At 39.7% G+C, this 26,288-nt stretch overlaps 1 protein-coding gene across 5 annotated transcripts in view; it reads left to right on the forward strand.

Annotated features, from left to right (window-relative positions):
- MICAL3 (microtubule associated monooxygenase, calponin and LIM domain containing 3) overlaps positions 1 to 26,288 on the forward strand; it is a 269,337-nt gene that overhangs the window by 104,152 nt on the left and 138,897 nt on the right. For 2 of the 5 annotated variants that reach the window (XM_036301482.1, XM_036301483.1), the window contains 11 exons: positions 546 to 646; positions 5,021 to 5,278; positions 6,344 to 6,459; positions 7,449 to 7,575; positions 9,639 to 9,735; positions 10,709 to 10,856; positions 18,619 to 18,815; positions 20,854 to 20,966; positions 21,062 to 21,124; positions 21,581 to 21,751; positions 23,435 to 23,518. In XM_036301482.1, coding sequence (XP_036157375.1) covers positions 546 to 646; positions 5,021 to 5,278; positions 6,344 to 6,459; positions 7,449 to 7,575; positions 9,639 to 9,735; positions 10,709 to 10,856; positions 18,619 to 18,815; positions 20,854 to 20,966; positions 21,062 to 21,124; positions 21,581 to 21,751; positions 23,435 to 23,518 — 1,475 coding nt within the window. Of the gene's footprint in view, positions 1 to 545; positions 647 to 5,020; positions 5,279 to 6,343; positions 6,460 to 7,448; positions 7,576 to 9,638; positions 9,736 to 10,708; positions 10,857 to 18,618; positions 18,816 to 20,853; positions 20,967 to 21,061; positions 21,125 to 21,580; positions 21,752 to 23,434; positions 23,519 to 26,288 lie in introns of those variants that run through there. The other 3 variants (XM_036301486.1, XM_036301484.1, XM_036301485.1) reach the window with 2 other exon arrangements.

Here is a 26,288-nt window from a genome sequence, read left to right on the forward strand (position 1 = left end):
GCTAGATAGGAATGAGATTTTTTTATATGATAGCTTTTGAATAAATTAACTTAGATGTTTCGATGCAACAAAAATGTACAGCAGATTCTAATTCTCTGTTTTCTAGAACATGATTTCTTTCCATTACATCTATTTTTTTAGATTAATTGAAATTAAAAGCCAGTAGTTCACTCTCTGCTTCCAGTTCTAGGAGATTCCCCCCGTTGCCTTGATGACTATAAAAAGAGGTTTAACCCGATAACTAACCCAGACCGTCTTACTAAGGGTTAATCTTTCTTTTTCTTTCAGTCTTTATATATTTCTGCTTACTATTGATCATTGTTTTTAGGATAACTTAGAGTGTCAAGTGAGTTACAGAGCAGTACAAAGATAAACAAAGTTCCCCCTCTTTTTATGAACTGAATGGTCAGGAAGTGAGAATCTGGACTCAGACATCTTTTTTGCTTTCTCTTTTCCTGCTTAGGGTTTTATAACCCTGGTCTCTGTGGACCCACATACAATCTCTCTGGCTGCCCTAATATACCTTCAACATTTTTGTTTTGCAGGTATTGACTTGGAGAACATTGTCTACTACAAAGATGACACACACTATTTTGTAATGACGGCCAAAAAGCAGAGTTTACTGGACAAAGGGGTGATACTGCATGTACGTGATAGATTTCTTTTAAACCTCTTTTTATGTTGTACTGGTTAGTATGATCACCAAGAGAAAGAATTTTATTGTCAGATGAGTTTTCCTGCAAGGGAATGAAAACAAGCCCCCTAACTCATCTGGTAACATGTACTCTAATGTTTTTTAGTTAAACTTAAAAAAGTACTGTTTATTATGGAAATGTTCTAATATAAACAAAAGTAGAGAGGATTATCTGATGAACCCCCATGTGTCCATTATCTGGCTTTCAGAATTATCAACACATGACCAATATTGTTTCATTAGTACCCAACTCACTCCCCATTCCTGCAATTGGATTGTTCCAAAGCAAATCTCAGATAATTCAGGAATAAATATTCAGTTTAATTTTAGGTGATTTGATTTGTGGTTCTAGAGAATTTCATGTATGACCAATTATTGGTTAGGTCATCTTTTGGAAGGGGTGCTAGAGGGAATGGAGTTTGACCAAGAAGCAATCGTTGGTATTTATGGGAGCCTGAGAAAATGGTTCTGGTTTTACTCTAGATGTGGCTGTCAGAAGTCCAGGGAACCCTGACTCGGTCAGGGTGTATTGAAACCTCTGCATAACCTAACAGTAAAGGCTTCTTATTCATCCTTAGCCAGGTCCTGCTCAGCCTTTTTTTAGATGACTAAATGTATGACATTCCCTGAGATGATAATCTGAATAGGAAATCAGAAAACCACAGGGTAGAGGGTTCCTTAAGGAGAATTTCTTAAGTCTGATATGGTCTCAATGTGAGAATTACTATCCTCACATGTACAATTCCCACCACAGACTCATGGCTGAATTTGAGGGTGTCCTCTGTCTCTGCAGGATACTAATGAATCCGGTCACTTTAATCTGCAGTATACTGTAGCCTTATCTGAGAGCAGTGGTAGGGGTGAGCATATGAACATGTACCTGCAGCACAGCCTCTTTCCACTTGTTACCTTGTATCTGCTTCTTAACCTTGTGGTCCTTTATGTCTATGAGGAGAAACAGGACCAAGCAGTGTGTGCAGCCCATTCTGCCAAGAGCATAAACAAGATGTATTTGAATGTTTTATCAGTAAGAAATAGGCAGTGTGCCCATTGATATCAGTCGAAATTATGTAGGAACGATCTGGAATGCCAAGACTCTGATTTACTTTTCCTTTTTGTTTACTTATTTTTTTTAGAGGGCAAGAGCCATCCCTTCTGTGTGTGCTGCTAAACACTAAATTCATTCTGACCACTTACTTAATGGTGAACAAACTGTTTCAAGGGCCAATTTGAGTATTTGTGTTTTGGCTTTTAACATCTTGTAGTGGTAACTGAAAGTACCATCAGGGACACTTGGAAACCATAGGCCCCACTTCAAGAGAATAAAGATTTGGCTCAGTATGCCAGGAACCTCCAAAATAGAAACGTAGTTTTTCAGCCATTTATGTGGACAACCCCTTTTCTCTCATTATTGTTTTTCTTTGTTGGGATGTTCTATAGAGCCTTTAAGAATCTTATTATTAATTTTTAAACCTCTCTTCCATTTTGAATATATTTCTTCCCAGTCCCCTGGACTGCTATTGCTCCCACCTCCAAAACCTTTTGGCACTGAAACTTTTGGGTTTGTGGAGTTATGCAAGTTAAGTGTTCCGTGTGGTCCCAGTTGCCAAAAGCTATTTGCTACCCAGAAGGTAATAATTGCTGATAGTAACATAAACTATAAAGTGCTTTTTCAGTTTACCAGCACTATCACATAAGTTATTTTATTTATTATTCAGAATAACTCTATGAAGTGGATTGGACAGTATCAAAGTAGTAGTAATTTGCTCCAAGTACATGGAAAAGCCAGCACTAAGCAGCAAAGCCTGGTCTCTTTTAGAAACAGTCCCCCGCCCCCCCCTTTTTTTATTCTTTATTGATTAAGGTATTACATGTGTGTCCTTATCCCTCGATCCCCCCCACACACACCCCTGTTCATGCCCTCACCCCCCCTAGTGTCTGTGTCTATTGGTTATGCTAATATGCATGTATACAAGTCCTTCGGTTGATCTCTCCCTCTTCCCCCGATGCTCCCCTGCCTTCCCTCTGAGGTTTGACGGTCTGATCGATGCTTCTCTGTCTCTGGATCTATTTTTGTTCATCAGTTTATGTTGTTCGTGATATTTATCTTTCTCTGACTGACTTATTTCACTTAGCACAATGCTCTCCAGCTCCATCCATGCTGTGGCAAATGGTAGGCGTTCCTTCCCTTTTACTGCAGCGTAGTATTCCATTGTGTAGATGTACCACAGTTTTTTAATCCACTCAACTGCTAATGGGCACTTAGGCTGTTTCCAAATCTTAGCTATTATAAATTGTGCTGCTATGAACATAGGGGTGCATATATCCTTTCTGATTGGTGTTTCTGGTTTCTTGGGATATATTCCTAGAAGTGCGATCACTGGGTCAAGTGGGAGTTCCATTTTTAGTTTTTTGAGGAAACTCCATACTGTTCTCCACAGTGGCTGCACCAGTCTGCATTCCCACCAGCAGTGCACGAGTGTTCCCTTTTCTCCGCATCCTCACCAGCACTTGTCATTTGTTGATTTGTTGATGATAGCATTCTGTCAGGTGTGAGATGGTACCTCATTGTCATTTTGATTTACATCTCTCGGATGATTAGTGGCTTTGAGCATGTTTTCATATGTCTCTTGTCCTTCTGTATGTCCTCTTTCGAAAAGTATCTATTTAGGTCCGTTGCCCATTTTTTGATTGGGTTGTTTATCTTTCTTTTGATAAGTTGTATGAGTTCCCTGTAAATGTTGAAGATTAAACCCTTATCGGATATAACATTGGCAAGTATGTTCTCCCATGTAGTGGGCTCTCTTGTTGTTTTATTGATGGTTTCTTTTGCTGTACAGATGCTTTTTATTTTTATTTTTTATTAATTAAATCTTTATTGTTCAGATTATTACATTTGTTCCTCTTTTTCCCCCCCATAACTCCCCTCCACCCAGCTCCCACCCAGCTTTTTATTTTGATGTACTCCCATTTGTTTATTTTCTCTTTAGTTTCCATTGCCCTAGGGGCTGTATCAGTGAAGATACTGCTTCAACATATGTCTGAGATTTTGCTGCCTGTGGATTCCTCTAAGATTTTTATGGTTTCCCATCTTACGTTTAAGTCTTTTATCCATTTTGAGTTTATTTTTGTGTATGGTGTAAGTGGGTGGCCTAGTTTCATTTTTTTTTTTTTTTTTGCATATATCTGTCCAATTTTCCCAACACCATTTATTGAAGAGACTGTCTTGACTCCATTGTATGCTCTTGCCTCTATTGTCAAATATTAATTGAGCATAGTGGTTTGGGTCGATTTCTGGGTTCTCTATTCTATTCCATTGGTCTGTTCTTGTGCCAGTACCAAGAAGTTTTGAGAACAGTGGCTTTGTAATACAGCTTGATATCTGGCATTGAGATCCCTCCTACTTTGTTGTTCTTTCTCAGGATCGCTGTAGCTATTCGGGGTCTTTTTTTATTCCAGATGAATTTTTGGAGAGTTCGTTCTAGGTCTGTGAAATACGCCGTTGGTATTTTAATGGGGAGTGCATTGAATCTATAGATTGCTTTGGCTAGTATGGACATTTTAATGATGTTGATTCTACCAATCCATGAACATGGTATGATCTTCCATCTGTTTATGTCTTCCTCTATCTCTTTTTTCAGTGTCCTGTAGTTTTCCGAGTACAGGTTTTATACCTCCTTAGTTAAGTTTATTCCTAGGTATCTTAATTTTTTTGGTGCGATGGTAAATGGAATTGTTATTTTAATCTCTCTTTCTGTGAGTTCATTATTGGTGTATAAAAATGCCATAGATTTCTTTGTGTTAATTTTGTATCCTGCTACATTGCCGAATTCATTTATTAAGTCTAATAATTTTTTGATGGATTCTTTAGGGTTTTCTCTGTACAGTATCATGTCATCTGCAAATAATGACAGTTTTACTTCTTCTTTTCCAATTTGGATACCTTTTATTTCTTCTTCTTGTCTAATTACTATGGCTAGAACTTCCAGTATTGTATCAAACAGGAGTGGTGAAAGTGGGCATCCCTGTCTTGTTCCTGTTCTTAGGTGAAATGGTTTTAGTGTTTGCCCACTGAGTATGATGTTGCCTATAGGTTTGTCATATAAGGCTTTTATTATATTGAGGTATGATCCCTCTATTCCCACTTAGCCTTCCCTTTTTTCTTTGTAATATGTTTAAAAGACTTGTTTTGGAACATGAAATCACTTTAGGGGAATGGGAAAAGCGGTGAAAAACTCGGTTATGTCCGATATGTGTATTGTGGCTTGAGCCAGTTAAACTTGTACCTAGACTTTTCCACCGAGCCTCTTCCCTTTCTGGAGCTAGGACTATGCCGACACAGAGCTCTTGCTTTCCCGGGAGAATGTGGACCAAGAGGCTCTGCTGAACTATGCCAGGGAAGCAGCAGACTTCTCCACCCAGCAACAGCTACCATCTCTGGATTTTGCCATCAATCACTATGGGCAGCCCGATGTGGCCATGTTCGACTTCACTTGTATGTATGCCTCTGAGAATGCTGCCTTGGTGCGAGAGCAGAATGGACACCAGTTACTAGTGGCTCTGGTTGGGGACAGCCTCCTAGAGGTGAGTATTAAGGATGACGGCACTTAATATAGTTGGAAACAAACCTAGGTGCTTTGATTGTGGAGTGTCTACAACATTATACCACATAAGTGAACTCCCTGTAGGGGTTATATTTCCTGATATAGGGAAGCATCACAGGTCACGGGGAACCCAGACTTGCTAAGTAGCAATGGAAATGCTGCAAAATCCTTGACTTGTCCTTCTACCAATTTATGAAGCAGAAACTTCCTTAACTTGCCCTTCTACCAGTTTGTGAAGCAGAGAAATCCAGTATCTGAACAGTTGCCAAAGACTACTTTCAATAGCAATTTTTTTCTTAGTTACTTAGTTTAGTTTCTCTCTTTTAAAATGTAAGTTATTTTATTTTATTTTTTTATTTTTTTTATTTAATTTATTGCTTAAAGTATTACAAAGGGTATTACATATATGTCCATTTTATCCCCCCGCCCTAGACAGTCCCCTAGCCTCCCCTATCCCCCAGTGTCTTATGTCCATTGGTTATGCTTATATGCATGCATACAAGTCCTTTGGTTGATCTCTTACCCCCCTACCTCCTCCCCCCCAACCCTCCCCGGCCTTCCCGCTGCAGTTTGACAATCTGTTTGAGGCAGCTCTGCCTCTGTATCTGTTATTGTTCAAAAGTTTATAATGGTCTCTATTATCCATGAATGAGTGAGATCATGTGGTATTTTTCCTTCATTGACTGGCTTATTTCACTTAGCATAATGCTCTCCAGTTCCATCCATGACGTTGCAAATGGTAAGAGTTCCTTCCTTTTTAGAGCAGCATAGTATTCCATCGTGTAGATGTACCACAGTTTTCTAATCCATTCATCTACTGATGGGCACTTAGGCTGTTTCCAGATCTTAGCTATGGTGAATTGTGCTGCTATGAACATAGGGGTGCATATATCCTTTCTGATTGGTGTTTCTGGTTTCTTGGGATATATTCCTAGACGTGGGATCACAGGGTCAAATGGGAGTTCCATTTTCAGTTTTTTGAGGAAACTCCATACTGTCTTCCATAGTGGCTATTTTAATTATTTGTTTTATATCTCCTTGATAGCCTTTTTGGCCAATGGGAACAGGAATTGCCCGGGGCTTTCTGGCTGCTATGGACTCCGCCTGGATGGTACGAAGTTGGTCTCTAGGAACAAGTCCCTTGGAAGTCCTGGCAGAGAGGTAATGGGAAGTAACCAGGGGTTCCTTTTGTGAGAAACTGGGAGTGGTGAGTGTTTTGCTCTTAAGACAAAACACAGGTTCATTCTTCCTTCTATCTCTCTTCCTGCTTTAATTAAAGATGTTTTCTTATTCAAGAGAGGAAAGGCAAGATATTTATTCAAGAAATTATAAAATGTAAAGATTATCTAAGTGTTTTTCTCTTATCCCTGTCCAAACTCATTATGTTGTGGACTGATGGTATCTGAATCTTTGTATACCTTTGAAAGATGGTATCTGAGTCCTTTATGACAGTCACATAAACAAATACATAAAAATAGTACATTAAATCCTCTCGTTCTTAAACTAGAAAGGTGTAAACTAATGAAATCAATGTCGTAATAGTGGACATACTCAAATAAGAGATGAGATTAAAAGTGACTTTGAATTCAAAGGAAAATACCAAACTGCTTGTAAACATTTCTCAAGTTTTCAAATGTCAGATATTTTGAAGCAGATTATTGCAAATAAGGTAAGAATCTTGGTATTTGCTGATAAAGAACAAATACCTTAACCTGAAAAACTAGAGAAAGAAGATTTCCTGTATGAAATTGGTGGTTGATGTCATTTTAAGTCTCTTACTTAAGGCACTCTGGGTAATTCGATGACAAGTTCTTTATTCATCTGTGATTCTCTTACATATTAAATATTGGCATACTTGAAAAAACAAAGCAGTAAATTACTTGCCTTTTAAATTAAGGTCATGCTTTTTATCTCTGCCCACAGCAATGTCTTTGCTATTCTCGTTGGCCCTTAACGAGGCCTGTGGAATTATTGAGCTGGTGGGAATGGGAAGCAAGAGCTGATGTAGGATTGGAGGAAACCAGTCAAGGATGAAGATTTATCATCCTTCAGATAATTTCGGGACTGTCAAAAAACAGAAATATTCTCAAAGTAGAAGGAGATGTTCATGGTCCTTGTCATGCTCTGAGTATATTACTGTGTTATTGCAGGGAAAGCATTTATAGGTTACTGCCTCAGACAACCCCTGAGAATGTGAGTAAAAACTTCAGCCAATACAGCATAGACCCTGTCACCAGATATCCCAATATTAACATCAACTTTCTCCGGCCAACCCAGGTAAGTGTCTTCTAGTCAGTGATCCATATCTGGGTCCTTTGAAATTTGCCTATTAATAACAAACATATATACAACCTTTCCCTCAAGTAGATTAAAGTAGATGTCTCTCTGAGTTGGTTTAAGTAGATATTATTGTCCATCAACAAATTGAGCAGCTAAGGCAGAGAGTTGTTGAATAACTTGCCAGAAGATCAGACGTGACAAAAATGATGCATCCAGGGATTTATCCCAGGTCTCCTGATTCAAATTGTATTTTGTAGGGAAAGAGCATTTGTTCACTAGTCAGGAAATGTTACTTCTACTTGCATTATCATGAACAGTCTCTTGTAACTTGGACTGGTCATTTCACTTTCTCTGAACCTCAGTTTCTTTATTTGTAAAATGAAGGTGATCATCCCTGCTACTCACAGACAGGATCATTGTGAGGACAACTGAGATTATTCACTGGAAAGAACTTTAAAAGATAAGACACTCTCTACAATTAAAAAATATTGTAGGTCATTTTTGTACTGAGTTATTTCTCAGAATGTCTAAAGCCTTATAACTACTTTAAGAATGACATAGTTTAGACAGAAGTTATGATAATTTGCAGAGCACAATTATCCCAAAGAGCCCATCAGTTTTTAGAAAGTAGTCTATTCAACATATTTGCCAATGTTGTAGAGTAATTGTTTATTCACTTTCTACCTGAAGTTGACACCTTTAGGCTTTTTATACTTACTTGTGGTAAGTCTATAAGACATCCATGAAACCTGCTAATAGAGGGCAGCACTAGGGGTCCAACATACCCAACAAAACAAGTGTATAACAACACCAAAAAACATATAATAGGCTTTATTCATAACATGCAGAAACCAGAAACAACCTCAACATCCATCAGCAGTAGAATAAATTAATTGTAGTATATTTTACAATTGAACATGTACAGTCATGAGAAAGGCTGAAATATTTGCTACATTCAACATGAATGAATCTCAGAGTCATTAACTGTGCAAACAAAATCCACATACAAAAGAATATGTACTTTATAATTTCATTTACATAAAGTTCAAAAACAAGCAAAATTAATTCTTGGTGATAGAAATCAGAATAGTGGTCACTTTTGGGATCAGAATACTGACTGCAAGCCTGGAGATGTTGTAAAGTTTGATCTGGGTTGTTATATGGGTACTCAAGGCCGGGTGCATGAACTCGTGCACCAGTGGGGTCCCTCGGCCTGGCCTGTGGGATGGAGCCGAAACCAGCTCTCCGACATCCCCCGAGGGGTCCCAGATTGTGAGAGGGCGCAGGCCAGGCCGAGGGACCCCACCGGTGCACGATCGGGGCCAGGGAGGGACTTGGGAGGGCTTCAGGGTGTGTCTGGCCCATCTTGCTCAGTCCCAATTGGCCTGACCCCAGCAGCAAGCTAACCTACCGGTCGGAGCTTCGTTCCCCTGGTAGTCAGTGTACATCATAATGAGCGGTTGAGCAGCCTTAGCATATCATTAGCATATTACCCTTTGATTGGTTGAATGGACGACTGGACACTTAGCATATTAGGCTTTTATTATATAGGATATTCATTTACAAAAATGCATCATTTTACTATATGTATTATCAATTAAAAAGTAGATTTTGCCTGGCTAGTGTGGCTCAGTGGTTGAGCGTAGACCTATGAACCAGGAGGTCATGGTTCAATTCCAGGTCCAGGCACATTTCCAGGCTGCAGGCTTGATCCCCAGTAGGGGACATGCAGGAGGCAGCTGATTGATGATTCTCTGTCATCATTGATGTTTCTGTCTCTCCTGCCTTCCTCTCTGAAATCAATAAAAAAACATTTTTTAAATAAATTTTTTTTTCAAAATAGGTCCAATAGAGATTATCAGAAGGACTTCTGTAGCTGAGTAGTGAATTTTTAGCACAATTTATGTATTTGTTTATATGTAACCTAGGTCATCATCATAACTTCTGTCTAAACTTTGCCCAGTCTGCTATCACAATCTTTCATCTGTCATTCTCTTCTCTGGTGGGAATTTGTTACTTGTTTGATTTTCCTTCTTTACAACTTTTTACATTTCTGCCAGGTGCGCCATTTATATGATACTGGAGAAACAAAAGATATTCATCTGGAAATGGAGAACCTGGTGAATTCCCGAACTACCCCAAAGTTGACTCGCAATGGTGAGTTCTGATAATGGTCTTTTGAAATGTAGGTAACCTATTCAGAGAAGTCTGTAATTATTTATTGAGCTCTTAGTGTACATAGTACTGCATAAGGCAGTGGTTCTCAACCAGACATGATTTTGCCCCTTAGAGGACATTTGGTAGTTTCTGGGGACATTTTTTATTGTCTTGAGTTGAAGAGGATGTTACTGACATCCAAGGATGCAGCTAAACCTCCTACTGTACACAAATCAGCTCCCAGCCAAAAATATCAGTGTATCAAGGTTAAGAAACCTTGATTTAAGGTATTATGAGGAAATAAAGACAAACCAGATAGAGATGCTATTGAGAAAGAGAAAAGGGCAGCATGTGGGCACATACACACGCCAGCTAAGGTTTTGGGGGTAAGGCTTTATGGGAGAAATAGTGGCATTTTAACTGAGTACTATGATATTGCCAGGATACAGTGACAGAGACAAAGGCCATTTCATATTTTGTGTGTATTGAAAGGTCCCTAAAGATTTGTTTTAAAGGAGAGTGATGTAAGTATACCTCTACATGTAAGATGGGATGGAGAAGGCAAATGCCATTACAATAGTCAGCTAAAAGTTGTAAAGGCCTAAATCTGGTATTGATATTGAGGATGGAAAGAGGACAGTGGGCCATAATTAGAAGAAATCTCACTTTGGGGTCAGGTACAACTGGGTCCCAGTCCAGTCTTTGCTATTTGTGAAGTGTGTGGTCATGAGCAGGTTATATAGTATCTCTGAACTTCAGTTCCTTATCTATGAAATGAGGGTAACAACACCTACCTCACATTATGGTTATGAGGATTCCGTGACATACATAGCTGGTTTATCACGATGCCTGACAACTGTGTTCTTCCTACCTTCAATAATTTTTTTAACTGGATATGTGTACTACAAAGAGGATCCCATATTAATGCTACCAAGTGACAACACTATCATTAATATTATTTTTGTTCTTTTAGAGTCTGTACCTCGTTCAAGCAAACTGCTTGGTTGGTGCCAAAGGCAGACAGATGGCTACACAGGGGTCAATGTGACAGATCTCACTATGTCTTGGAAAAGTGGCCTGGCTCTATGTGCAATTATCCATAGATACCGCCCTGATCTGATGTAAGTTGTGACCAGACTTTCTGTTTCATTTTATATTCCCTAAGGATCTTAGAGTACCCTGCTATCAAGTAGCCAAATTTGTACTTTTTTTTTTCTAGTAAGAAACTTTCTCTAGAAAGCAATGATTAATTTCGACTTAATTACATTTAAAACTCTGAATGTTAAGTATTATGTAGCTCAACAAAGAAATGATTAGCTGAGTTTTTAACAGCACTCAAAGGGTCAAAAATTGGTTTTAACACCCACTTGGGTGTATTAACTTCACATAATGGAAAACTGTTTATTGGCCACAGGTTGAACTCTTCATTTCAGCCAACTATCTCTCAAATGTTATTGGTCATAAGGAAAACCTGGCTAGAACATTTGGCTGGCTGATGGCAAATATGTCAGGCACTACCAACAAAACAATTAGTGCTTCCCTGCTTTATAATGGTTCATCGGTATTTTCTTATGTTAAGGATTGGACTTTCTGCTAAGATACTTTGTGAATCCCACAAAACTAAGGTCACCTCACCCACCTACACCAGTAACATCTCCTCTTTTGACCATTAGTGACTCACCCAAGGGCAGAATCAGTACAACAGGATGACCCCAGGTCACCTGCGGACACTAGTGCACTCAGGTTTCCACCATGGGCATTCTCCCAAACAAGAATACAGTGGGGCCTTGACTTACGAAACTCATTCAGAGACCAATGTTAAGGAGCTCGTTAACTCAAATTACTCTTTCAACTCAATGCAAAAAATCTGCCGAGAGACAGCTGGTATCTCAAAAAACTCGTTAGTCGGGACACTCTTAAGTCAAGGCCCCACTGTATTTGGAAACAGAAGCAGAGCATGTTGAATTATTTTGGCTGCCTGTTCTTTTATTATTGGGTTCACTTTAAGTATTCAGCAGCACTTTTCTTCAAAATAAAGTAATGAAAAAGGCATCCAAATTGGAAAAGAGGAAGTAAAACTGTCCTTATTTGCAGACGACATGATATTATACATACAAAACCCTAGAGACTCCATCAAAAAGCTACTAGACTTAATACATGAATTTGGCAATGTAGCAGGATACAAAATTAACCCCAAGAAATCTGAGGCATTTCTATACACCAATAGTGAACTTTCAGAAAGAGAGATTATAAAAACAACCCCGTTTACCATCGCACCAAAAAAATTAAGCTACCTAGGAATAAACTTAACTAAAGAGGTAAAAGACCTCTACTCAGAAAACTACAGGACGTTGACAAAAGAGATAGAGGAATACATAAAGAGTTGGAAGAACATACCGTGTTCATGGATTGGTAGAATCAACATCATTAAAATGTCCATACTACCCAAAGCAATCTATAAATTCAGCGCACTTCCCATTAAAATACCAACGGCATACTTCATAGATCTAGAACAAACTCTCAAAAAATTCATCTGGAAAAAAAAAGACCCCGAATAGCTGCAGCAATCCTGAAAAAGAACAAAGTAGGTGGGATCTCAATACCAGATATCAAGATGTATTACAAAGCCACTGTTCTCAAAACTGCCTGGTACTGGCACAAGAATAGGCATATAGATCAATGGAATAGAATAGAGAGCCCAGAAATCGGCCCGAACCAATATGCTCAATTAATATTTGACAAAGGAGGCAAGAACATACAATGGAGCCAAGATAGTCTCTTCAATAAATGGTGTTGGGAAAATTGGACAGATATATGCAAGAAAATGAAACTAGACCACCAACTTACACCATACACAAAAATAAACTCAAAATGGATAAAGGACTTAAATGTACAACAGGAAACCATAAAAATTCTAGAAGAATCCAAAGGCAACAAAATCTCAGACATATGCCGAAGCAATTTCTTCACTGATACAGCTCCTAGGGCACTTGAAACTAAAGAGAAAATGAACAAATGGGACTACATCAAAATAGAAAGCTTCTGCACAGCAAAAGAAACCATCAACAAAACAACGAGAAAACCCACTGTGTGGGAAAACATATTTGCCAATGTCATATCTGATAAGGGCCTAATCTCCAAAATTTATAGAGTACTCATACAACTTAACAAAAGGAAGATAAACAATCCAATCAAAAAATGGGCAAAGGACCTAAATAGACACCTTTCAAAGGAGGACATTCAGAAAGCCAAGAGACATATGAAAACATGCTCAAAGTCACTAATCATCCGAGAGATGCAAATCAAAACAACAATGAGGTGCCATCTCACACCTGTCAGACTGGCTATCATCAACAAATCAACAAACGACAAGTGCTGGAGAGGATGTGGAGAAAAAGGAACACTTGTGCACTGCTGGTGGGAATGCAGACTGGTGCAGCCACTATGGAAGACAGTATGGAGTTTCCTCAAAAAACTGAAAATGGAACTCCCATTTGACCCTGTGATCCCACTTCTAGGAATATATCCCAAGAAACCAGAAACACCAATCAGAAAGGATATATGCACCTCTATGTTCATAGCAGCACAATTCACCATAGCTAAGATCTGGAAAACAGCCTAAGTGCCCATCAGTAGATGAATGGATTAGAAAACTGTGGTACATCTACACGATGGAATACTATGCTGCTCTAAAAAGGAAGGAACTCTTACCATTTGCAACAGCATGGATGGAACTGGAGAGCATTATGCTAAGTGAAATAAGCCAGTTAATGAAGGAAAAATACCACATGATCTCACTCATTCATGGATAATAGAGACCGTTATAAACTTTTGAACAATAATAGATACAGAGGCAGAGCTGCCTCAAACAGATTGTCAAACTGCAGCGGGAAGGCTGGGGAGGGTTGGGGGGCAGGAGGTAGGGGGGGGTAAGAGATCAACCAAAGGACTTGTATGCATGCATATAAGCATAACCAATGGACATAAGACACTGGGGGATAGGGGAGGCTAGGGGACTGTCTAGGGCGGGGGGGGGGGGGGGAATGGACACATATGTAATACCCTTTGCAATACTTTAAGCAATAAAATAAAAAAAATAAAATAAAATAAAAATAAAAAAAATAAAGTAATGAATTAAAACTTCCTGCGAATGCTCTTTTTTTGGCACGAAATTCGACATTTTTAAGCGTAAAAATATCTACGAAGTTAGATACTGGTTTTAACACCCACTTGGGTGTATTAACTTCACATAATGGAAAACTCTGTTTACTGGTGTTTTGGTGTACTGGTTAATAATAGGTATACTGGTTAATAATATCTAGGTGTACTGGTTAATAATAGGGTCATCCTGTTGTACTGATTCTGCCCTTGGGTGAGTCACTAATGGTCAAAAGAGGAAATGTTCCTGGTGTAGGTGGGTGAGGTGACCTTAGTTTTGTGGGATTCACAAAGTATCTTAGCAGAAAGTGCAATCCTTAACATAAGAGAATACCGATGAACCATTATAAAGTGGGGAAGCACTGATTGTTTTGTTTTATTGGTAGTGCCTGACACATTTGCCATTTTCCTTCCTTTAAAATCTTTCCCATTGCTTGTAAATGATCAGAAATTATTTGCCGAGCAACGTTTAATCTTTCTGCAAGTTGTTTTTGAGTTTGATAGGCATCTTCATTCAATAATGCTTGTAATTGTTGGTCTTCAAACTTTTTCGGTTGACCTGGACGTTCACTTAAGGGCCCAATTTTGGTGTGTTTATTTTAATGATTCCTTAAGAAATCCTAAAGGACATAGTTCCTATTTATATTAGGTTGTGAGTTAATGAGGCAAGAGCTGTAAAAACAGCCTTGTTTAATGTGATTTAGGAATGGAAATTTCTGACCTCTATGCTCTTCTACCTTAGCTTATGCACAGATGACAGTAGGGCTTACCCCACCAGAAACAAAGGGGGTGATGAGGTGTAAAATTGGAGTTGCTCAAGGATTTACTAGGTGTACTGGTTAATAATGCGGATTTTTTTTTTCAATAAATGGAGTTACACATATGTTGATATATATATGCAATTTGATATGTATGCTATTTTGTTGTATTGACAACAAGCTTCAAAACTTCATATGCCAAATTTTCTGAAGGTGTTAACTTCGTAGATATTTTTACGCTTAAAAATGTTGAATTTCGTGCCAAAAAAAGAGCATTCGCAGGAAGTTTTAATTCATTACTTTATTTTGAAGAAAAGTGCTGCTGAATACTTCAGGAAGCTTATGGTGAACATGCTCCATCTCAAGATACTTGTGAACGCTGGTTTAAACGCTTTAAACGTGATAATTTCGATGTGAAAGACGAAGAACGTCCAGGTCAACCGAAAAAGTTTGAAGACCAACAATTACAAGCATTATTGAATGAAGATGCCTATCAAACTCAAAAACAGCCGAAACCGGTTTGGCTCAGTGGATAGAGCGTCGGCCTGCGGACTGAAAGGTCCCAGGTTCGATTCCGGTCAAGGGCATGTACCTGGGTTGCAGGCATATCCCCAGTAGGAGATGTGCAGGAGGCAGCTGATCGATGTTTCTCTCTCATCGATGTTTCTAACTCTCTATCTCTCTCCCTTCCTCTCTGTAAAAAATCAATAAAATATATTTAAAAAAAAACAAAAAAAAAAACTCAAAAACAACTTGCAGAAAGATTAAACGTTGCTCAGCAAATAATTTCTGATCATTTACAAGCAATGGGAAAGATTTTAAAGGAAGGAAAATGATTGCCACGTCAACTGAACGAAAGACAAATGGGAAAACTGAAAAGTCATCAGTAAAATGTTGCTTCAACGGCACCAAAGAAAGTCTTTTTTGCATCAAATTGTAACTGGTGATGAAAAGTGGATTTATTTTGAGAATCCCAAATGCACAAAATCATGGGTTGATCCAGGTCAACCATCAACATCGATTGCAAGGCCGGATCGATTCAGAAAGAAGACAATGCTCTGTGTTTGGTGGGATTAGGAAGGTGTGATGTATTATGAGCTTCTAAAACCAGGTGAAACCATTAATACTTATCGCTACCAACAACAAATAATCAATTTGAACCACACTTTGATTGTGAAATGACCAGAATGTTCCAGAAGACACGGCAAAGTAATTTTGCTTCATGATGATGCATCATCACACACTTCAAAACCAGTTAAAGACACGTTGAAAGGTCTTGCCTGGGAAGTATTAACCCACCCGCTGTATTCACCAGACCTTGCTCCTTCAGATTACCACTTGTTCCGATTGATGGCACACACACTTTCTGAGCAGCACTTCAAAACATATGAGCAAGTGGAAAATTGGGTCTCTGAATGGTTTGCCTCAAAACAAGAAAAGTTCTATTGGGACGGTATCCACAAATTACCTGAAAGATGGGGGAAATGTGTAGCTAGCGATGGACATTACTTTGAATAAAGCACTTTTGATGTTTCTCTTGAAATTATCGTGTTTTCTTTGATTACAAAATCCGCCATTATTAACTGGTACACCTAGTAGGCTGACGCAGCGAGCAAGCAGGAGGGAAGTTTATTAGAGGGAATGGGGAATGGAGCCACAACCAGGGAAGGTTAGGATTCAGCCTCCTCTGTTCTTGGGGTTGAATTTTATACGCAAAAATCACAAGGGTTGGAGGCTGGGGAATGTAAGTGTTCTAGTCTGATTAGATGGAGTTTATTGTCCTTCAGACTGATTAGTGCTGGCCGTTGAGGCTGTAGGTGGCCGTTGTTATCGTTGGCCTGCTGTCTCACCCTCAGGTGCAGCTGCCTCCTGTTGTGCTGGATAGGGTGACCGCAGGCTGTTCCATGAAATGAGGCTGGGGCCACTTTCTCCTTCAGGACTTTCTAGTCTGCCTGAGCCAAATGTCCTCTGCTGGCCTGTCAGGAGGAAGAGGGAGAGCTTGAGAAAGATTGTGATAAATGGCAAAGAAGTGCTTAAAGAAGGGCCAGGTGAATCAGTTCTATTCCCTAGGGAAGGCAGTAAAAAAAGGATGAAATCAGAAGTAATTGACTTCAAAAATTGGTTTTAACACCCATCAGGGTATATTAACTTCATGTAATAGAAAACTCGATTTATTGGCCACAGGTTGAACTCTTCCTTTCAGCCAGCTATCTCTCAAATGTTATTGGTCATAAGGAAAACCTGGCTAGAACATTTGGCTGGCTGATGGCAAATATGTCAGGCACTACCAACAAAACAATTAGTGCTTCCCTGCTTTATAATGGTTCATCGGTATTTTCTTATGTTAAGGATTGCACTTTCTGTTAAGATACTTTGTCAATCCCACAAAACTCAGGGAGAGGTGGGGTGGAGGGGTGAGTGTAGGGTGAAGGACACATCCCTGTTGGAATATACCAAAGGCTGTCTGGAGAAGACCTAGGGCAGGGGTGGGCAACCTTTTTGTGAGTGCGTGCCAAAACCAGCAAAATCTCTGACTCAAAATTCTTCTGCATGCCAACCCTAATTTTTTGAGAACATGTTACGCCTACTTGATATCTCTTAAGGTGTACGTATGTGAAGAACCTTGAAGAAATGATAAAATTCATTCGAGCGACAAAAACAGAATATGATGATGAAAAATACATTTATTTTTAATGTATACATGTACACTGATAGTCCGGCAGAAAACTTTATGACTCCGTTTGATATTATCAGTGGGACTTTTGCTGCTGCATCACTGATGACAGAGATTTTACATCAGGTTTATATTTTGTGACCTTTAGAGATATGCACGAGCTACTACTTTCATCCGTCAAGCTACTCCTATTACGAGACTTAACAAAATTCATCACTGAGAACAAAGATTCACAAGCATATGTGATTGAAACCAAAACACTGGTCGGATCTAGGAAGGCAGGGAGAGTTAAGGCAGAGGCATAGAAATTGCTCTTCCCCTCTCTCGTCAATCCATGTCTGTGGTCTTTAAGATAACTTGTTATGTAAAATTATTTATTTATCTAAGATGCGCCTACACTGAATTTATCTGAAAAATAATAAAAAAATAATTGTAAATAGAAGATTATAAGAGAGAGTTTCGCGTGCCAGCAAAAGTTACTGGCGTGCCATGTTTGGTATGCATGCCAGGGGTTGCCCACCCCTGACCTAGGGTATTTTCTTGTAACAGAAGGCAGAGCAGTGAGTAGGTAATTTGGCACTGTTTAGACCACAATAACTTCATTCAAGATGAGCCTGTAGATTATGAGACTTAAGGAATTTTTTGAAATGGAGTTAGTAGGTTAGCACAATGTAAGGCCTGACCAGTTAATCTGAAATCACCTGAAGAAGAACGCTCTCAGTTGTTACTTAAGATTGAGTAGTAAGAAGCTTGAAATCCAGTGGAAAATGTTTGTTCATCTAAATACTTGGGAAATTTTAAGACATTTAGCAATGGAAAAATCTTTTGAGGAAAGTTTTGGAATTTCCCTTCAAGTAGAAGGCTGAGTAAGGTTTATCAGAGGTGATTTAGCACATCTATAATAGCTTGTCAGGTCCAAAGGACACTATGCATAATAGTCCCAGGACTTTAAAAATAGTCTGATCCAAATAGGATTTTTAGCATTATTTAACATCTATAATAATAAAAGGGTAATATGCTAATTAGACCGGACATCCTAGTAAGAAATTTCTGTAATTGGAAAAATGAGGATAGTTTAACTTTCCCTCTGTTTTTTTCTTTATCATTTTTTCTTTAATCACTTTTTCTGCTTTGAGGATGATTTATATTTCAAGTTTGCTCTCAGATTTCAGTGTAGCACTGCACATAGGATTTTAGCTGAGCAACAAAGAAATGACGTGACTTCTTGATACTGTTTTCTGGTGTGGGGACAAGTACTCCATCTTGACATGTTTTCCTTATCCTGTTTCTCAGAGATTTTGATTCTTTGGATGAACAAAATGTGGAGAAGAATAACCAACTGGCCTTCGATATTGCTGAAAAGGAACTGGGCATTTCTCCCATCATGACAGGCAAAGAGATGGCCTCGGTGGGGGAGCCTGACAAGCTGTCCATGGTGATGTACCTGACCCAGTTCTACGAGATGTTCAAGGACTCACTCCCCTCCAGCGGTAAGGACTGAGGCCTCTGGTGTGGGAGTCTTTTGTGTTCTCTGTTGTTGCCTGGCTTTCTTTCTTTCCCTGTATCCTACATGAGCACCCACAAAAGCAAACTTGTACTTATTCTGTTTTTACTGGCCAGCTATCAGGGTAAGTCCCTGGGATTTTGCTCCATTGTTTTTTTCCTTCTCAACCACTCATTCTTACCCAAATCTTTCTCACTATATCTATAAATATGTAAAAATCATTCCTATCCAGAATTTTTTTCTTGACTATTATTTTTTCATACTCTTTCTTTCTGATCCAGCCTTTTAAAAATATATATACACTTTTTTAAAAAATTGTTTTCAGAGAGGAAGAGAGAGGGAGAGATAGATAGAAACATCAGTGATGAGAAAGAATTATCTGTCGGCTGCCTCCTGCATGCCCTCCACTGGGGATCGAGCCCAAAACCCAGAATCAAACTGTGACCTCCAGATTCATAGGTCAACATTCAACCACTGAGCCACACTGGCCTGGCTGAACCACCTTTTTTTAAAAAAAAGTGGGCTACTTCCTCAGTTGCCTAAACTTTGTACACTTTGCAACCTGGCTTCTACCATTATTCCTCTGCTAGATTGTTCTCCTTGTTCATGAAGAATTGCCAAATCCATATTTTTTCACTTCTCATCTCTTATGCCCTTGGCTTTTTGCATTGTTCAGCACTGTGGAATGACAACTTTTTTTCTGAAACTCTCTTTTCCTTGGCTTCTGTGATCCTGCACTGGACTGGCCTCATTCTCTTCTTTTGGTAACTGTTCCTTCTCTGGCTTCTCTTGCTTCTACATTTTAGTGTTTTCCAAAAATCTTCCTTTCCTCTCAGCCCAATATCTCAGTCTGTCAGCATGCTACAAAAAATATTTCTGTTGTCATCTCTTGGAATAGCATAATGATTAAGAGTGTTGACCTGGGTTTATATCCCAATACTAACACCTGTTAAACCTTAGGCTAGTTACTCAGTTTTCCTGTGCCTCAGTTTCCCCATCTGTAAAATGGGGCTTTTTCTATATATAGATTGTGATATGCTAAGAAGAACGTTTGCAAAACGGAAGCACTTAATAAATGTTAATATATTATTAGTTTCAATTATTTTAAAAATTACTATTATTGCTAATAAAACATTGGAATCCACAGTTTGTGACTCATCAGTGTCTTCCAGCCCATGTACTCTCATAGATGTGTATAGCTTTTTCCAATTAGATGCACAGTCTTTACAACAGAAGTCCACAACTCTAACATCAGTGTACACATTCATGGAGAGCCACCTCAGTGTGCAGCCAAGTGCATGGGGTATGCATACACCAAACCAGGGGCCCTGAGCTGCCTGTCCTCCCTCCCTTTCTCTCTGCCCTAAAGTTTTATCACAAAGGTGAGGTTTCAGCACTCTACTGTAATTCGTATCACGGGTGAATTCCAACTTTTGAAAAGCAAAAGTGGAGGTTTTTGTGACTGGCGTCGTTGGGGAAAGAATTGGTATTGTTTATGTTGATGGAAAAAAGAAAGCTCAGTGTATAAACCTAAGAATGCATTTTCTTTGTGAAATTTCCTGCTAAGTTCCTCATACTTTTGTCCGAGCAAATGAACCTTTAGAGCAGTGGTTCTCAACCTTCCTAATGCCGCGACCCTTTAATACAGTTCCTCATGTTGTGGTGACCCCCAACCATAAAATTATTTTCGTTGCTACTTCATAACTGTAATTTTGCTACTGTTATGAATCATAATGTAAATATCTGATATGCAGGATGTATTTTCATTGTTACAAATTGAACATAATTAAAGCATAGTGATTAATCACAAAAACAATATGTAATTATATGTGTGTTTTCTGATGGTCTTAGGCGACCCCTGTGAAAGTGTCGTTCGGCTCCCAAAGGGGTTGCGACCCACAGGTTGAGAACTGCTGCTTTAGAGCTTTTGGAGGTTCTGGGAGCCACCTGCAGGCAAGGTAGTTCTGGTCAGTACTTTGAGGCCCCCTCTAATGCTATCATCGAACATTGCTTTCTGTTCACAGATGCCTTGGACCTGAATGCTGAGGAGAAAGCAGTCCTGATAGCCAGCACGAAATCTCCCATCTCCTTCCTAAGCAAACTTGGGCAGACCATCTCTCGGAAGCGTTCTCCCAAGGTAAGTGGAAAAGATTGTGGTTTTTTACCAGCTGCAAACCCAATGGCAAGATATAGTGACTAGAATAATGCAGTTTGCTTACTCTCTTGGTATAGGATAAGAAGGAAAAGGACTTGGATGGTGCTGGAAAGAGGAGAAAGACCAGTCAATCAGGAGAGGTGAGAATTATATGGGATTTGTTAGAATGATTATACTCAATTGCCCTTTTTGTCTTAAAACCTTAATTTTCAAATTGGTGTTACTAGGTCTTTTTATATTCACCCTTTATGAGAATTTTTGTGAGCAGATGCTTTTTCTGTGGGCTTTTGCCTTTAATTTTTTGGAAAGCGTCCAAGGGAACACACACACATGTGCACCAGAGCTTGCCTGTCTCTTTGGAATCACACATCTGGCAAAGGGCATTGGCTTTCCTGGGGTGTGATAATCCCAGTAAAAGTCTGAGTACCTCTTTGAACTCCATCTTGAGATTAGAACTTTGAAGAGAGCTGTTAAGCTCAACTTAAAGCAGAAATACCAGCCACCATGCCATGTCCTAGCTGTACTTTTCCTTTGAGGGAAGGGCATTTGGGGGCTTCACTAACAGAGGCTGGTTCTTGGGTGTCGATATTGATCAGGAGGAAGTGCCCCGGGTGTGCAGAGGAAGATCCACATTAGTGAGCACTCTGCCTGACAGGAGGACTGATGTCACACTCAGCAACCAGAACAAAGTGAAGTACATGGCAACCCAGCTGCTCGCCAAGTTTGAAGAGAATGCACCTCCACAGTCCACTGGCATAAGGAGACAGGTAAACTCATCTCACGCCTTGCTCATCCACACTTGATCTGACTACATAGGAATGAGGTAGCTTTTCAGCTGAATGAGATGGGATATGTTACAGACCCGAGGACTCATGGGCTCGAGACTGGTGTTTGATTCTCCCCATGTCTGACTGTGGCAGAAGAGAACATTTTAGAAGCTCCTCATGCTTTCAGTACTGCTTCATCCTCACCATTCAGGTCTGAGGTATCTGTGACAAAATTCAGCAGAGGGATTTTTAAATTTATATACCTATTCATATGTGTATGTTCACATTTAAATTATAAAAAACATACATGCTTATTAAGGAAAATGCTTAAAAGTATGATAAAGGGTAATTAAAATATCTCTAATTCTGTTAATATTTTGTTATAGTTCTTTCTGATCTTTTTTTCTTTAGTGCATTCTTGTTTTCATAGTTGAGGTCATTCTTTTCATATATATATATTTTATTGATTTTTCACTGAGCGGAAGGAGAGGGATAGAGAGTTAGAAACATCAATGAGAGAGGAACATCGATCAGCTGCCTCCTGCACACCTCCCACTGGGGATGTGCCCGCATCCAAGGTACACGCCCTTGGCCGGAATCGAACCTGGGACCTTTCAGTCCGCAGGCCGACACTCTATCCACTGAGCCAAACCAGTTAGGGCTGAGGTCATTCTTAACATACACTTTTCCATTCTGCTTTTTTTCATGTAACTTTGGTCATATTCCCACATCATTTCAAACTCTTTACAAGCTCCTTTAGTGTGTGCCATGCTTCTCTTAACTCTCCTCTAGTGCTAGATGTTCAGTCGTTTCTCTTCAACAAACATTGTTGTTATAAACTGCTTTTGTGTGTTGCAGATGACTTTACTAGGTTCTCCTTGAACTAGGTTGAGAATATGTACATTTTAAAGATTCTTCATGGATACTGACTTGCATTCCTCTAAGTCATGCCTGAGAGTGCTGGACAGGAGCCTTGTCTCTCCTCCCGCTTATCTAAAAGTCACTAAGACATCTTGCAAGAGGAGATGCTGGGTTTTTGAAATTTACACGGAAAGTTTCTTGTAAAACTCCCTGGTGATTTGAGAGAGCCCATCCTCTGCATCCTTTCCCTCTTTCTTCATCTTCTACACATGCATTAATGTTCCTGTGGACAGACTAGGATGGGCACTGACATACTGACTGTGCTTGGAGTCTGGCCTTAATCAACTTCTCATATCTAGCCATTGGTTATGGCTCACAGAGAAGATGATGATACTCATTCCCTGTTGACTCTGGCAGCCCAGGTCCCACCCACCTTGGGAAGGCTGGAATTATTCTCCATTAGAGGAAGTTTGCCTCTAAGAGAGAGTTGCTTCCTCATTTTGAGTGAAAGATTAGTTTTCCAAATCAGAATTAGTAGTTTAGGCTCATAACATTGAGTTGGGGAAAAGGATAATGATAATTACAGCTTCTGTTTTTCTTTTTTTTTTATTTGTTTACATTTGTTTTTGGTTTGGGGAGCAGGGTATTTGCTTCCTTTATAAGCAAAGCTTTCTAAGAATTCTATTCTTCACCACCACCCCAGTATATAGATGTATGCCTATCCTCCACAAGTATCTTTTTTCTGTCTTCTACTTTAATATATTTTATTTTGTTTTGTCTCCATGTCCTGTCCCCCACCCATACTTGGCCTGTGTGTCACAGCCAACACAAGAGCGTGGGGTCAGCCAGCCGTCCTGCTGCCTACCTGAGCAGGGTCTCCCTGCTCCCACCCCACAGTGGAAACAGGTAAAGGAACTGCTCAAAAACCAGAATGGGTGCTGCATCCCCAGGCCTTCCCACCCTGTTCCTTCTTCTGAGCCAGCCAAGGTAGAGGCCTGTACTCTAGAATCCCTGCTCAAGCATAGGACATCTCTGTGCCCATTTGAATAATGACTCTAGTAAAAGTATAATAAACAGTACTGTTTGTATTGCAGGATTTATTTAACTCCTCAGGATTTGAAAAACCAGTTAGCAGGGTGGGCTGTGAATTTTATGAAACTAGCTGAAGCTATGTGGTTAATTGTTCAGGTACCCTAACCTTTGGGGTTTTGCTATTACAGCATTTATTCCAAGTTGACTTCTTGTTCATATGTGTGCTTATGACCATGTTAATAGGAAAATGTTATCCAAGAAATCATCTTGAACTATAATTTTTATTTGGTTCAGAACCTAGACAAAGATTCTTGTTATAAAGCTGCCTTTGTGTGTTGTAGATGACTTTCCTAGGCTCTCCTTGAACTAGGTCGAGAAAAATGGGCATTTTCTTGGTGTTTTGTATACATTTAAAATACTCTTTTTAGAAATTTTCACTAAAGTAGTTAGTTGTAGGATCTCCTAGAAAGCTGCTTCTCATAAGCAGTACAGAATAGGACAGAAAGAGGAGGAATGGCACTGGTTGATAATAGGAAACATCAAAGGAACTGGAGGCCTCTACTGTACCTCCTCCACATCACAGCTGACAAGTTTTTGCTCCAGTGAGTGCACTGGACTTGTCTTGTGGGTTGGTATCATTTAAGACTAAGATTCTGAGACGTCAAAGGAATAGGCCTTCAATTCCTTCTTATGTTATAGAGTGACAGCTATTGCTGGGAAGCACTGACAAGTGACTGAGTGGGTAATGTTTTTTTCTAACCTTTCTTTTAATAATATGCTGCATTAAAAGCAAGCTCATGAGGCTGAGATGGAAGCTTGGGAACAATGTCCAAACTCATGAAGCCAAGCTGCCTCTTTCCCTCTGCTTGGGGGAGATTTGTGCAGGAGTGCTCATTAGAAACTTACTGCCATTTTCTTTCCTCACCCTTTCCTTAAAGTCTAAGTGGAAGGTATAATAAAAAGGTAATCTTCAGTAGAGGATCTGCAGAAGGGGAATATGAACTCTAACCTAGACTTCCTGAACTTCAGATTCTCACAGTACTCACAAAGGCAACAGAGAGGGAGAGCGGAGAGGAAAGGAGGGTAACTTAAATACATGCAGAGGGGTGAATAAATGACTCAATAGCATGTGTTTGGGTCACTGTGGGTGAGCTTGCGAGGAAGTCTCAGGGGCAAGATGTGTGACCCGAGGAGCCTGGCCCAGCTGAGGCCTCTGTCCTGGTGAAGACTGGCACATCAGCTCACTGCCTGATGCAGCTATCCTGAGGGCTATCAGGAGCTTCGTGTTTATGGGCTTTCTTGTGTTTTTCATGTTTGTGAAGGATCTGGCCCCTCTAGCCTCATGCACAGTGCTACATGGAGACGAACAGCTAGCTTGTCACCTGGGTAAATAGATGGTCAAAATTAGTGAAGTAGAATACTGCTGAGCTGTGCAGGCAGCAGACTAGAGCCATTAAATTCAAACATGGGTTCTGTGGAGTGGGTCCCAGAGATGACAGTTAGAGCACCTGGGTGAAAAAGTGAGAAACTATGAGCAATGAAAATCCTGTGAGATCCTGTGTGCTTCATGTTGTATAGAGTTGGGAATTGTAAATTTACTTGGCTGTGAAAGAACTATAATTCACAGTTCTTACATCCATGTGAAATGTATTGTATTCACATATAATTTTTTTCTCAACACTAAAGCAGGAATGTTTTCATGAATCTTGGCCTTGTAAATTTCTCTCTAAAAAGATAAAACATTGGAAGGCAATGCCAGATGCTACAGAAACCTGGGGACAGAGGGACTCCAGTGGTGCATTGGGGCCCTCTGCTTCTGACTCACCCTGACTGCTGACCCCATTTAACACCCTTTAGGAATTGAGCAGGGGCTGACTGGCAGCACCTTATCATGACTCACTTTGTGCTTCTCTTGAAGTGGTTCAAGAGAGGCAGGAAGGTATGGCAAGCACAGTAGTGATGGCTGAGTTAGCACCAGGGCCAGTTTTTACTTAGGTCATAGTATGAGAGAGAAATGAATAATAATGCTGCTTACCAGTGATTTCTGTTTTTTACCTCCCTGTGTAAACACTTTGGCTCTTCCCTCTCCACCCTTTTGTCTTTTGATCTCAGAAGTGCCTCCTACAGGCAAACTCCTCATTATCCAGCCTTAGTTTACAAGAAGGTTGTCATGAGAAGTGGGAACAGACAGGGGAACTGCTTCCCTAGTCCCACTAGTTCTCTCAGACCTGTGTGCTAGCCCCACATAGTCTTTCTGGGCTCAAGGAAGCGAGGATTCCTCTGACCTAGGAGTATGTGATTATTTACTAAGTCCTGCAGGGTTCTCTCAATCATAGTTTCTCAAGGAAAAAGATGGGACAAGATTGGAGAGGGATAAGATAGGGAGATAATCTGTAGACATAGGTATGGTTTTCGGGTAGTGGAAGATATTTAATTTTTATATCCTATTTCCTGTACTTTCTTGCATTTTTTTGGTAGTTTTCCAGAACCTTTTGAGTATGAGGGGACTCAGAAAAGGAAATAATGGCAGGATTTTCTCATAGTTGGTCCCGAGGGAGAGTGCTGCTCTGCTCCTGTTGGGTGGCAGGTGATAAGCCATTGGAAGGGTGCCCTTTCTCTCTACTTATAACGAAACTCATTTCTT

This window comes from Myotis myotis, unplaced genomic scaffold (genome assembly GCF_014108235.1).
Source record: "Myotis myotis isolate mMyoMyo1 unplaced genomic scaffold, mMyoMyo1.p scaffold_m19_p_3, whole genome shotgun sequence".
Classification (NCBI taxonomy): Eukaryota; Metazoa; Chordata; class Mammalia; order Chiroptera; family Vespertilionidae; genus Myotis; species Myotis myotis.